Source organism: Rhopalosiphum padi, chromosome 1 (genome assembly GCF_020882245.1).
Source record: "Rhopalosiphum padi isolate XX-2018 chromosome 1, ASM2088224v1, whole genome shotgun sequence".
In the NCBI taxonomy this organism is placed as follows: domain Eukaryota; kingdom Metazoa; phylum Arthropoda; class Insecta; order Hemiptera; family Aphididae; genus Rhopalosiphum; species Rhopalosiphum padi.
The window spans coordinates 68476159-68490829 of NC_083597.1; the positions used below are offsets into that span (position 1 = coordinate 68476159).

The 14671-nt window shown below is 32.4% G+C and overlaps 1 protein-coding gene across 1 annotated transcript in view; it reads right to left on the reverse strand.

Annotated features, from left to right (window-relative positions):
• LOC132921791 (LIM/homeobox protein Lhx5-like) overlaps positions 1–11701 on the reverse strand; it is a 38139-nt gene extending 26438 nt beyond the window's left edge. The window contains exons 1-2 of the mRNA XM_060985000.1: positions 10507–11701; positions 4218–4416 (exon numbers count right to left, since the gene is read on the reverse strand). Coding sequence (XP_060840983.1) covers positions 4218–4416; positions 10507–10813 — 506 coding nt within the window. The 5' untranslated portion in view covers positions 10814–11701. The remainder of the gene's footprint in view (positions 1–4217; positions 4417–10506) is intronic.
• Between the last annotated feature and the right edge of the window lie 2970 nt (positions 11702–14671).

Sequence of the window (14671 nt, forward strand, 5' to 3'; positions counted from 1 at the left end):
AATAAGGATTCACCATGTACACACGATAGCGGCTATTTTCCGACTAGTAGTATATAATTTATATGTCTAAAAATTGAAGTTCTGATTTTAAGTTTTCTAGCATTTATACCAGCTATAAGGTTTCCGACGTAAGCTAGATCTCTATATTTATCCCTTGCGCACAAAAAAATAAAATTAATACAATAGGTACATATTATATATTATATTAGTGGATGACGGATTTAACATACCTATATGCATATATATATACTATTCTAATACGCAGCACTATACTGCGCTAGTGCAATATTACCACACACGGAGAACGAATTTTCAGCGATGTTATATATATATCACATCATGCATAATACCAATATGCACGAATGTATACAGGGAGGATCTGGATGTAGCCATGTAGGTACCTTATACATATATTTATATAATACATGTATATACAGCGCGAACGGTATGTACATCGCACAATACAGAGGGTAGTGTGGCGAAAAAAAAAAACAATCCCGAGAAGTTTTCCATTTTTTTTCTCTACGTGTGCTATGAATAATATATATATATATATATATATATATATATATACATATGTGCAGTAAATAACAATATAATAACATAAATACATAGGTATATGTAATATGTTATATATACCTAACAATGCCTACGACGAAAACGACTATGTACACAATATTATTATTACACGCACACACACACACACACACACGCACACACAAACGCGCGCGTAGGTAATAATAAAAGGATCATCGGCTATCGTTCGTATTGTATGCGAACGGGAAGCGACAACCCGCGAAAACGTCGGGCGTTTATATACACAAAACCACTGACGGATGGACGGTCGGACGGAAAAGGCGCGCGAGCACAAACACAAGGTTTTTACGCGTACGTATTATTATTATTATTATACAGTGTCAGTGTATCGGTCGCAGTATATTGTTTGGGGGCAGATGCAACCGATACGTGTAGCTGAGCCCTCTTTAAAATAACATCGAAAGAGAGCTTATACCCATATGAGAAATCGCGAAGGGTATAATAATATATAATATGATATATATATATATAATATACATGCATGGTATTGGTAAACTCGCGGTAAAATATTATATAGTATATAATATATATATATATACCTAAAGACTAATGTCAAAAAACGGGGTCTCGTCAAATCGTCAACTCCGCAGTTCCACACAATATAATCATATAATGATATACCTACACAGCAACAATGTGACAAACGTCGGTTATAGTTATTATTATTATTATATTATATGGGTAAGGGACTAAGGGTATAACCGATACTATAATATTAGTTTTATTATATACATAGATACGCTACAAAATGTATATTTCAACGCACATTTTATAGTATATTATGTATACCTAAATGCAAAGATTATAGACTATTACTATTACTAGATTATTACTACTTAGTTGATTTTATAATTTAATTAACTACTCGTATATTATATATATATATATATATATAAAGAATCGGTCGTATTGTAAAAACTCAGTTTTTTCCAGCTAATTTGAAAAATAAAATGTCGAATTAAAATCAGGCTTTTATACATATAATAAAACCGGCCGTAGTTTAAAACAAATTGATTAATATTATTTTTTTGTTTGATGTGATTTTTAATTTTTCATATAATTTGTCAATTTATAACAACATAAACCATAGGTTAAGAAAAATATAGGTAATAATAAATAAGTTATAAATTAATGATATCATATATTTACTGCCATCATGGGGTATGATTTATATCAAGATGTTACTAGGAAGTAATAAGTGATAATACATACTACATAGGTATTATAAACAAATTATTCTTAACACGATTTATGATATATTATTATAATTAACTAGATCAGATATAAACCTAAGAATATATATATTTTACAATAATTGAGTCAGAGAAAAGTCAAAAAGTCATAACCTCCTCTCCTTTAAAAAAAAGCGATCACGTCACTGAAGTTCTTATAATAAAATGTAATCGGGAGGAATATATTTTTAATAACTATAGTCGATTTTGTTATGTTACACTAGCAGTGTGCATAAATATAAAATATAAATACACTTTTTTCTATTCGTATATATACGCGTGTTGTTCGTTTTTAACACCCAAGCGTCTCATCGACACGAACGATCGAATAATAAAATAGTCGTATCATATACATTATGATATGCAATAATAGATTCTCAACATTTAAAAAGTCGACGCGCACGCGACTTTTTAAATATACGATATAATAATAATATATATATGGTATCAGCCCGTACAAACCATAGTTATATTATATATATATATAGCGATTGTTTTTATTGAGCCCATTCATATTATATATAGATATACTCATACACACACGCAAATTTTCCCCCTTTTGTATTTTCCAGCAAATACACATACAAATATATATATGTATACCTAATATATACGGATACGCGGTGTACGCATGTACAGAAAAATTGAACGTAGTGTAATAAAAACCGAAACGACAGCGGCGGCGGCATTGTGTATAGGGTTTTTATGGTTGCGGATCACGGATTCTCGACGACGACGAAGCGCGTGCGAGGGAGAAAGAGAAAACAGCCGCCGTATACGGCGGATATATTGTATTATATTATTATTATATACGCGCTGCCGGGCGCCATTTTGTCCCGAGCCGCTCGCCGTCGAGTGCCTCCGTCCGAATTGATTGCGCGCGCGTTTACGCTCGTCGTAATAATATAAGTATATACCATGTCTTCCACTCGTCCACTGTGTTTTTATCATAGTTATCTACCAGTAGATAACCGTGGTTTTTCTATAATATTATATATTACCCGAATGCGGTTATATAAAGTATATTACCACTGTACGACGCAAACGCCTATAGCTATAGATGTATATTATACATAATATAATATATCCCCTACAATTTAATATTATATGTATATTATTCTATTTATTAGAATTATTAGTCAAAAGTGATTAAGTAAATAAAAAAATTATCTTAAGTTAATAAAGTTAATGTTTAGAAAATTATGCTAGGTACTTATAAGTTAAAAGTTAGGTACCAAAATATAATATATATTAGGTTAGAAGAAAAATATTATCTAATAATATAATATAGTCAGATGACACTTATTCCAATATAATATATAACGATTGTACAAATTTAAATAAGTTAGTTTTTTAGGATAATAGTTTGTTTGTAAACATCTTAATATCTGGCAAATGTAAGTCGCACCGTTTTCGTTTATTTAATCGGTATTGTTCTTATTTTCATAACACGCACTATTCGTATATCTGATATCTGAAGCCTCTTTCTATCTATCTTAAAATGTATAAAAGAATAGCTCTAATATTGGATACCTATACCATTATTGTAATTATTCAACGAAACTATTTTTCAAAACTTTTTTGTTTAATAGAGAGATGTGCATATATATATATATATATATATATATAGTATAAATAAGTAAGCGAGATACCAATGAGTATATTATACACACTTATAAGATAGCTACTCCAAATAAGCATATCGTACTCCATTTCATTTGATGGTATGTTGTATAATATGCATATATATATACCGGTTGTATAATAATATAGTTTGGTATTTAATATTTAGTAATATTAAAAAGAATTTCATAAAAAAAAAAATACAAAAACGGATGTGTTATATATTATAACACATACCGAGGGTTTCTTTTTTTAACCATTTATTCTTTTTGTACAAGAAATTTATTGGCCACGTGCCAATAACATAACCGCTCCAATGTAATGCTACCATTTTTGGCACGCGTACGGTGCTATATGTATCATAACTACTAATATATACCTAGATATATATCCACTCACGAATAATATCTCTCCCTAAAGTTCGCAAGATATGAGTTACCGGGTATGAATCGTAGGCGCATTTTTTTTTTACGATAGTTATGAGAAAAAAAAATTAGTAAAACGATTTCGTCAACGCGCGCCCATAATAATACTTTATTATATAATATAATATAATAATTAATTTTATTGTCAATATATGATTTACTGTATACATTTATATTTTGGATTTAATTCCTCCCACATAGCACATTATAGTATATAATGAAACATTATGTATCGATTGTGGGAATATAATATGAATAAAATGATATTCAATAGTTGATTATTTATGTATTATTATTGTTATCTTATAAAGGTAGCCGCAAAGCGGAAAAATCTTCTCACCTGTAAAAGTCGGGCTTGCACAGTATCTTGCCATCCCTGCTGTAGCATTTGTCGGACAGCGTGCCGTGACAGTCGGCACATTTCACGCATTCAGCGTGCCACGCCCTGTCCAGCACGTTCAAAAGGAACTTATCCATAATGGGTTTGTCGCAACCCGCGCAACTCATCATCAGACTGCTGCACCGGCCACCGCCTCTGCCTGGAAATACAGATAAAATGTTGAGAAACGTGTTATAAACGGGTACGTACACATCACAAACCTAACCTTTAGTATCACTATAATTATTATCACCGTTCAGTGTTCATCATAATCATATGCGTGCAAATAGAGAAAATCCAAGCAAGTACAGAACTACAGACTATTATAGACACATGTTTTACGCATATTAAAGGTATATAAATAGTTTCCAACGGTATTTTTGGTTTCAAGAAGTTTTGATCGCTATATAATAATATATATATATTAATTTTTTGAGTATAATATGAATTGAGTATGTATAACATTACATAAATCATTACAATTATATTAAATAATGATGACATATGAGTTTATTGAGCACAGGTTATATGTTATTATTATTAACTATGACTTAAGAGTAAAAATATAAAATAATTATGCTTTTGAATTTATTGATAAATAAATAATTATGGTATACGAATAGTATAGTTAGTTGGTTGTATGCGTATAGAGTATAGACGTATGAACTGCAGGGGTTGAGTTTTAAAAGAGCGTGAGATAAGCTGGTCCAAGAATATGCGGAAAGTGTAAAAACTAAACACTCGAAGAGATTCACACGTATTTGCGCGTTCGCGTATTCCGATAAATATTGCGAGAAAAAAATAAAACACTCAAATGAAATATATAGGTATAATATTATATAATAACGCGTATATACATCATACGCGACCGGGGACACGTTCGTCATGCTCTAATTTTCGATCCAATATATATATAATGATATATCATGTATTATTGTATGCGTTATTTCTGAGAAATCGTTTTTGGCGTGAGTACATGTATTTATGTACAGACATACACGCACACGAGTGAGTGTATACATATTAGACGTTTTGTTTATATTCTGTGCAATGTGCCGAAAAATACCTATACCGACACTATTTTATCTAAGTACGGTAATAATAATAATAATAATAATATATCACATATATTGCAATATCGATTAGTTGAGTGTGATGCGGGATAAATCAGTTCATAATGACATGGATCGAGCGAAATTTTATCAGAAAAAATATAAACATAAAACCTAGCTCTTGCAGTATGCCATCACATCATGTACGCACCGCCGCTGACGGTCGCACAACGAAAATCTCGACCGATGATGCACATGAAATATAATATGATTATATATTTATGGTGCTTGCGGCGATAATACATTATATACTGTATAAACGAATTTCCTGTGTATGTTACACATCAGGAATTCGAAAAATACGATCATTATGTGTTATATACATAAAATATAAATATTATAAAAATTGCAGAAAATCAATATATATATATATTATAATATGTATTGTATAGGTGTCGTTTATGTATAGACGAACTACGTTGTAGTACTCAATAATATATGTATATCTATACCTGTAAGAATCGGCAGTTTTACGATCGCGTATGTATTATATATATATTAGAAAACCGCTGCGACTCGCGACGCCTATTAAACAAACGCGTGTTTTAAGAAAAAATATATATTAGTAATGTCAGCCATTATAGTAATATTATATTACTTACATACGTATGTATGTTTAAGGTATAGATATATGCACAAATTATACACTCATACATGCATGCGCGTGCGCAAAAAGTGTATATAATCACCGCGGGCGATAATTTCCTATTCTGCACACATTGCACACTCGACACCATATTATAAATATATGTATATACTATATATACGTAAACTAAACCTATATGCATACGTTCTTATTTTATACCGCATTTTAATAACCACATATGACACATATTACACTATCGTGCAGCTGGTATATATAACACAATAAAATTGGTTTAATATTTTGCGCGCGCATTTTTCAACGCATTCCGGAAATCGTGTATTATAATAAAAGTTGAAGGTACATACGATATTATAAGTATTTACAATTAAGTGTTCCTATATACATGTTATTGCGGGTAATTGATTCGCACGAATGAATGTATCGATCATCGTCGTATCAATAAACACCCATTATGTAATCACGTGTTTATCGCAATGTGTAAATGTTGGGTGTAAACCTAAAATTCAATATACGACAATAATCTCCCCTTCTCTTATATAGATAATACACACATATTATGCTTAATATTTATACGCTTTTTTAATGATATGCTTACTATATACCTACTGTATTTATTATAATGTCACCTACTACATAAGGGTAAATTATGTCAACCGCAATCGAACAGGTGTAAATAAAAATAAGAATTATTTGTTTATAATTTGTTCCAAACATGATTAGGTTAAATGCATCTTGATTATATAGGCGTGAGAAACATAAAAAATACGTTCTTGTATTTTAGAATTTTAGTGTTTATATGTATTTATGTATTTCATTTTTAAATACACCTATTGCATTTGTTTACATTAAAGAGATTATTATTAAAAAGCAAACTATTAAAATTAAAAAATATATATATATACTGTGATGTAAGTACACAGTAATAATAATTATAAAATAAACTCAATAAAACAAAAAAAAAAACAAAAAATTATGATTATTTTCGTAAATAAATAGCAATAGCCTGTAAAAAGGCGTATACTTAGACGGTTTCAAAACACAATTCGATACAATATACAGTGTGCATAAAAGAAATAAATATTTTTATTTTTTATTTATATATACCTACGTATATATTATATAATAGGTATCAGCTATACTATCATACTATTATGTTATGACTGAAAATGTTATAGGGAGTATAGCTTTTGGATTCTAATATTATATGTATCATCATCATAATTTATAAGTATATATATATATATATATATATATATATATACTTGTACTTAGCTATAGATACATAGTAATATACCTTATATACCTATTATTATTACCTATATACCGCAGTCGGTAACAGAGGGGTGGATGGTGTAGACGGTGTAGTGGTTGAAAAAAAACGCTTGTAGTTGTGCATGCAGGACTGTGACTGTTGTACGCGTCGAGTTATAAGTCGATCATCCGTAACGAAGACGCCACGAGCCCGGGCTACGCGTGCTTCGGCCAGATAGACTATACATATTTTTTTTCTCTGTCTATATACATGACATATCGTTATAGACGTACCGCGCGAGAATGAAAAAACAAACTGTCCGTCGCCATCAGCTGCCCGATGACCACTATTTTTTGACACCGCACGCTACAAGTCGAGTTACGCACGAGTTGCCGTCGTTAACCCGCCGCCGTCGTAGTCTTGGCCAGCGACAAAAATCAGAAAAACGTATACACACATACATACAAAACGAGTGTATATATATACATACATACTATGTGTATAATAAAACGGACGATGGAAGAAAAAATACTCGGAAAATTATCCGTCGTCATGTTACGGTGTGTCTTTTGGAATGCGCCGATTGTATATTATAATATAATAATATAACGTGTTCGGAGAAAAAAAATTGTCTATACACGCGCGAGAGATTCGAGTGATGTTTGTGACCGCGAAACTGTAGAAGCCGCGCCGGACAAGGAGGGCTCAAGAAAACGCGGAAAACATTTCAAACGCTATAAATAATATAAATATATTAATTTTACATTAGCTAGCTTGCTAGCTTGTATAATATGTATGATATTTAGAGAATGTATTAATATAAATTGGTAGTTATAGTATAAATAATATAGTTCCGGCGGTTTACCGATATAATGCGATTGTTGAGTGATAGTTATAGCTGTATTAATGACCGTGTTTTTCTTTTTTATGAGCGTAAAAATATAATAACATCTATAGCTACAGCTAATATAGCAATATATATTTTATACATGTGGTTGAAAAATATCTTTTATTGGATCATTAGTTGTGTAAATAATGATCTAGAAAAAAAAAATAAAAATATACGGTGGGTTTTCTTTATATAATTTATAGCGGATTTAATTTTTAAACTTACGAGTACCTACCTACATCCATATAGGTATGTATAATGTATAATTTATAGTTAATAATACACGGGAAAATCACATGCTTAAAAATTTTAAATGTATTGAGCATGGCATGCAGTATGAACTGAGTAATTGACTAAAATATATAATATATATTTCTCAGCAATAATATGTGAAAGATAAAACTGATAAACAAATGACGAAGAATATTTTAATTGCGTTTCGATACATATACCTATCTGACCTATCTGAGAATCTACTTAAACAAAATAATTTAATTATATAGGTAAATATAATAAATATATCCATATGCAATATCTGAGATAACTTTTTGGGTAAAATATGATGAGATAAGTATAGTTTCTTTTAATATATTAATTTCAGAAATTCAAATTAACGCTTTCAATATAATATAGTATGCACTGACTGGTAATTTCAGTGGTATCGGTTTAAGTTTATAATTTAATAGTACATATATTTATATAAGTTTCTCATCTATACATCTAAAGAAATTCACAACAGTTTACAGAAAACACCCTATATGGACGAAATATAAAATAAGCTTAAAATATTAACTTTATGCCTACAAGATAAATTTAAGTTTTAACTTCATCTATATAATTTATTTAGTTTTAAATAGTTATTAATATTCATTTTATTGTATAGTATAGTAAACATCACCACAATTATTATTGTTTTTAAGATATTTTGTTTGTATAATACGTGAATAGTGGTATTGATATATATATACCGCCTTTTTGAATTCAATATAATATATATATATATATATTCTATACTCCTATAGCTATATCATCAAATACGAGAAAATAATAATAATCGGATTTTGATTAGTGATGCTTTGGGGGCTTATTTAAGAGCACCAACCACAGAGTTTGTAGACTTTTTTTCCCTATTATAGCTTAAATTTGGAATTGGTTTGGGGTTAGAATAAAAATCATATTATTTATATATATATATATATGTTATAAATACATTTTTATATTGTTTCGAGTCAAATTAAATTATTATTCCTTTAGCCGTCGATGTTAGTGTATGTCATCCACATAGTTGGATTTGTTAATAGTAAAATATGCAGTTTGTTATACTTCTGTAATATATTAAAGAATAATTTCGCACGATAGAAGGGCCTAGATATTTTTCGAGAATTTCCAATTTTACACGTGGGAGAAGCAACCTATAGCCATAATTCGAGGAACCTCATCGTGCAACTTATAAATTTAATAAATCAGCTTCTATTATACCGTATGCTGCAGGTGCATAACCAATCGCGACGAACGTGTAGCCTATTTTCAGGTATCATAAACACACATACTATATATAGGTACAGTGAGTATACGTATATATACCTACACACGCGGGACACTGAGTTTTCGTGAGCCGTACGTGCGTATGTGTATACGTATATTATTACGTTATGCGGTTGCCGTTCGCCGTGTCGCACCGTATATATATCTGTCCTTCGGACACATGTATATATACGTACACACAACAAAAACGTAACGTCAGGTTCATAGAATACATAGATAGGTAGTAGGTACCTCTCTATACTTAGGTAGTATACAAGATACTAATATACGTATATATACTGTCCGACGAACGCAGCAGCAGAGGTATATAGGTATTGTGGGTATCATATAATATATACTGCGTGTTGGTATAAACGTCACTTTTCGTTAAGAGATTCTCTTTTGACATGCATGACTGACAATTCGACGTATCGTGCGTATGACGATGACGTCCTCTCTATCTCTCCTTCTCTTTAGAGGTCGTGTCTCTCTCTTATATTTTATTATGATTCTATAAAGATTTCGGGTTGCTGGGACGACAACGGCGACGACGACTATATACGCGACGACGTGTCTTCTATACAGACAACACATCGTGGGATAAAATAAAAAATAAAAATTCTATGTACAGAACACTACGGCACGCATAATCACAATAATATATTATATATTATCAAATTATAATGATGTAGGTAGAGGCACCTATATATAATATATATATTATGAATATTTTTTTCCACCGATTTCACATACGCACGGAGAGAGAAAAATTATTCGACTACAGCAACTCTAATAAACGCATATCATAGTATGTACAGCATAATTGATAATATTAAAAGTATTATATATTCTACAAAGGTACTCACTTATGTTGTGGGTCTGCGTGACCGGAAAAGACATGTGAAACGGATGTGCCAAATGGTTTTGCGGGTTCAACGGCGACGTGCTCCGGTTAGCGGACGTCGCGTACATCGGTTGTTGTTGGCCGGCCGCGGACGACGAGTTTCCGGTGGCGTTCGACGACTGGACGGGCAGACCGGCCACGGGTGGCCGGGCGGCCAGCGGGTCCACCGCGCCGCCACCACCTGCTGTAGTGGTGCAGGTGGCGGTGGTGGTCGTCTCGTCCGGGTAGAACTGTAGGCCGAACGTGGTGGCCAGCGACGACGTGGCCATGTGGCCACCGCCGTGGTGCTGTGGACCGCCGACGGCTGTCGTGCGGATCCGGCAACCCCTGGCATAAGGCGGCTGGTGCACCGCCCCGGCGGCGTCCTGACCCACTGGCGTCGTGATGGCTGTGGTCAACCGGTGCCGGGAATGATCAATGCGCGGCCGTCCGACGATGGACACCGGTTGGCGGTGATGCAGCCCGCCGAGACGTGTTTCCGTCCGCCGCGACTGCCGACCACAATCCTCTGCAACGGCGGCGGCAGCAGCGGCGGCCGGTAGAACTGCTAGCACGGTAATAGCGCTGCGATGACGGTGACCACCTGACGATGCGACGTCTCATACGCGGCACGCACTCTTGTAAAAATACAGCGATCGTAGGTATATACTTATTATAATATGTATTGAATCAAACTGCAATTGTTGCACAAACAGATTTGCAGCGTTTTTCTTATCCACCCGTTTCGTAAATACTATACTACAGTAGATGGATAAGCCACTCGTGCACGTAAAACTATCGACGAAAACACCCACGCGTATATGTATACTAACGACGGACACGTGATGTAAGCGGCTGCGAGTAAGAATATAAAACACGACCGCGAAAAATTAATATTATAATATCGTGTTTGGACGCGACGACGTAAGAAAACGATACGATTATTGTACGTGGTAAAATATAAAATAACCGAGCCGGTTCACAGTAATGATATGCGTGTTTTTATAAAAATTGTAATCGCGCGCGCGCGCGATCGCCGAACTCAACGGCAGCGGCCAGTAGCACACCAGTTACGGCAGCGAGGACAACAGCAACAATCGACCGATGCGAAAAGCCGGAAACCGAACACTGTCGCGGTGTGCCGTGCTCGGTGTGGCTGTGCGCGTATGTGTCGCCGCCTGGGTTCAGTCGCGGCGGCGCGGCGTCTATGGTGGTGGTGGTGGCATCCGTAGCAGTGGGACGGTGGAAGGCGCGGCCGTGCGGCAAGGTAGCGCGGCCGCCGTTGGTCGGCACGGGCGTCGCGACGCCTCTCGGTCGGCCCGCCTTCTCCTCCAGACGTAGTGGCGTGCGGTGCCACCGCCGCGGTCGTCACGGCGACGGCAGCGGCCGGTGACGAAGACCCCATCGCCGCCGCAGTTTTTTCCACCTCCTCCCGCCGCCGCCTCCTCATCATTATCCACTGGCTCCTACTCCTTTTCCTCCTTCTTCTTCTTAGTAATCGTCGTCGCCGTCTTCTTCGTTCCGTTTTTTTTCGCTCTGTTTCGTTACCGTTTTTTTTCTCCCCTCCCCGAAAGACGACGGACCGTTCCACTCTGCGCCACGACGGCACCGCCGACGGACCGTTCGCGTCCGTCTCTTATATTTCCTTTATACCGCGACCAAAGATTACGTTTGTACTCATACCTATATAATATATTGTATTATAATATTGGTGTTATTGTTTCGGTAATTGTTTTTCAAGTATTGACAATTTCTATCGCAGTATTACTGATGCTAATTGGGTATTATTACGTATATATTATTAGATATAAACAAATATACTATAATCGTTTAACATACCTGCAGCGTATATATTATATAAGTATTTTAAAGTTGCTAACTGTTAATTTTTTTTTGTTCTTTGAAAATATTTAAAGTGGAAGAATTTTCACCGCATTTTCCTCCAGTATCTGCTGTCCCTTTTCCAACATATATTGTCGAAATAATAAATTATCACATCACTCTGCGTAGCTTATTATTTATATTAGAAGACCTATCATACATTTATACCCTGCAAAAATATTGTTCTATTTAATTGTTTGTATACATATATTATGAATTATTATAGGTATGAGTATATATAATAAAAATAAAATAAAAATATTGTTTTTTTTTATAATAATATAGAGCTATACATAATAAATATAATATTTTATGAATTGTCGTACACACTTTCTAATTTAGTAAGTGCCAACATTATATTATTAATATTAGGGTTTGTCTTTATTTAAACTTATATAATATAAGTAAAAAAAAGTCCAATGCACTTCGTCGTAATGATGGCGTACACGTGCACCAGCTATAGGTAGGTATACATGCAGCTAGATCGTCTCAATTGTACGTATTAAATATTCTTGTTAAACTTATTTATTAATATATAGATATAGAATATATAGGTGTATTATAACTTATATACCTATACATAAATTAAACATTTATACGAAATCCGTATTACGAATAATATTATGATATTCGGTAGCGAGTAAGCATAGCGCTTATAGGTATACACATTTCGCGTAATCACAACTTCATCGCCAATGTTTACGTTTGTATAAAACTATAAAGACACGTCGTATATAAATAAATAAAATATAATTTATAATATGATACATTATGTTATATTATATTACCTAATCCCAACAGTGCGGTGTGATGTCCGTTGCCTGTTATCCAGACAACCAGCATTATATTACATAATATAAATACTTTATTTTATAACATTTTATACGAATAAAAATATTTCATGAAAAAGAGTTCCATTTTTTATAATGCGATGGATCATAATAAATACTATATAAGTTACACAAATGTGTGATGTTTACACTTTTACAATATGTGGATGAGTAGTGGTATAATATAACATATAATATAAAGGATTCGAATAGTTTTTCTAGTTTAAATATTTGAATTAACCGTAATTGCAAGTTTTTAGTATATATATATTTAGTGTAGGTACTTACAAAATGTATTACACAAATATTATACAAACGTGAATTTGATTTATTCTACTAATTTATTGTTTACTTGGTTGTCGGTTATAATCTTCAAAGAATCTCTTTTATATATTTATATATATATGCATGACTGATATATTTTTCACTACTATATATATATATATATATTTGTAAATAACACGCTGGTTTTGAAAGTGAAATTCAGTTCAATTAAATTAGGTAATTTATCTCGAAATTGTAAATTCCTATTCATAAATGTATTTGAATTATTAATAATATATTATAGGTATTTATTTTACACTATTAATGTTCACAAGTTACTGTTGATTATGTAATTAATCTTTGGCTGATTAAATATAGAAACATAATTTATTTAAATACGACACGTGTTTCTGTGATTCATATGTATATATATTTTTATATTTATTTACCTATATTAGGAATTAAAGACCAATAACACATGTGTTTCAGAAAATTCATTTTCGTAACATTTGTTTTAATAATAGATACACGCCTTTATAAAATAAAAGATTTTAATTATTATTTTAATATTTTAACTTATTTATTTAATAATACCTACGATCTTTATGACTATAAATGTATATAGAGTAAAGTTCCTGTATAGACTTAAGACTGTACATAATATATTTGTATGTACATATGTCCCCATATAAAAATAATATAAATTGTTTTTATATTATCATGAATTCATGAACGACAACTAATAATAATATAATATATAATATGCATATTATATTTGTATATGCATTGGTCATATTACATATAGATCAGTACCTATATAGTTATAAAGCAATAGTAATAATAGTGAATAACTAATAGTTAATACCCATGCCGGCTTATAATATATACGAGTATATTATTATACTATAATGTAATTTCTGCAGTTATCATATATTATACGTAGGTACCTATAGGTAAAAACAACATACATTTTTTAAAATAATTTAACAATATACAATATTGTTTTCATTAGGACCTATAGCTAATGGTATATGTATATCTTTTTTAAATATTTATTTTAAATGATTCTCGTATAGGTATTATAGTTGAAAATCTCGATAGATCCATATTTTAAACATATTATTTACTTATAATACTGTAGCAGTATATTTAAATATAAAATACAACATTAAT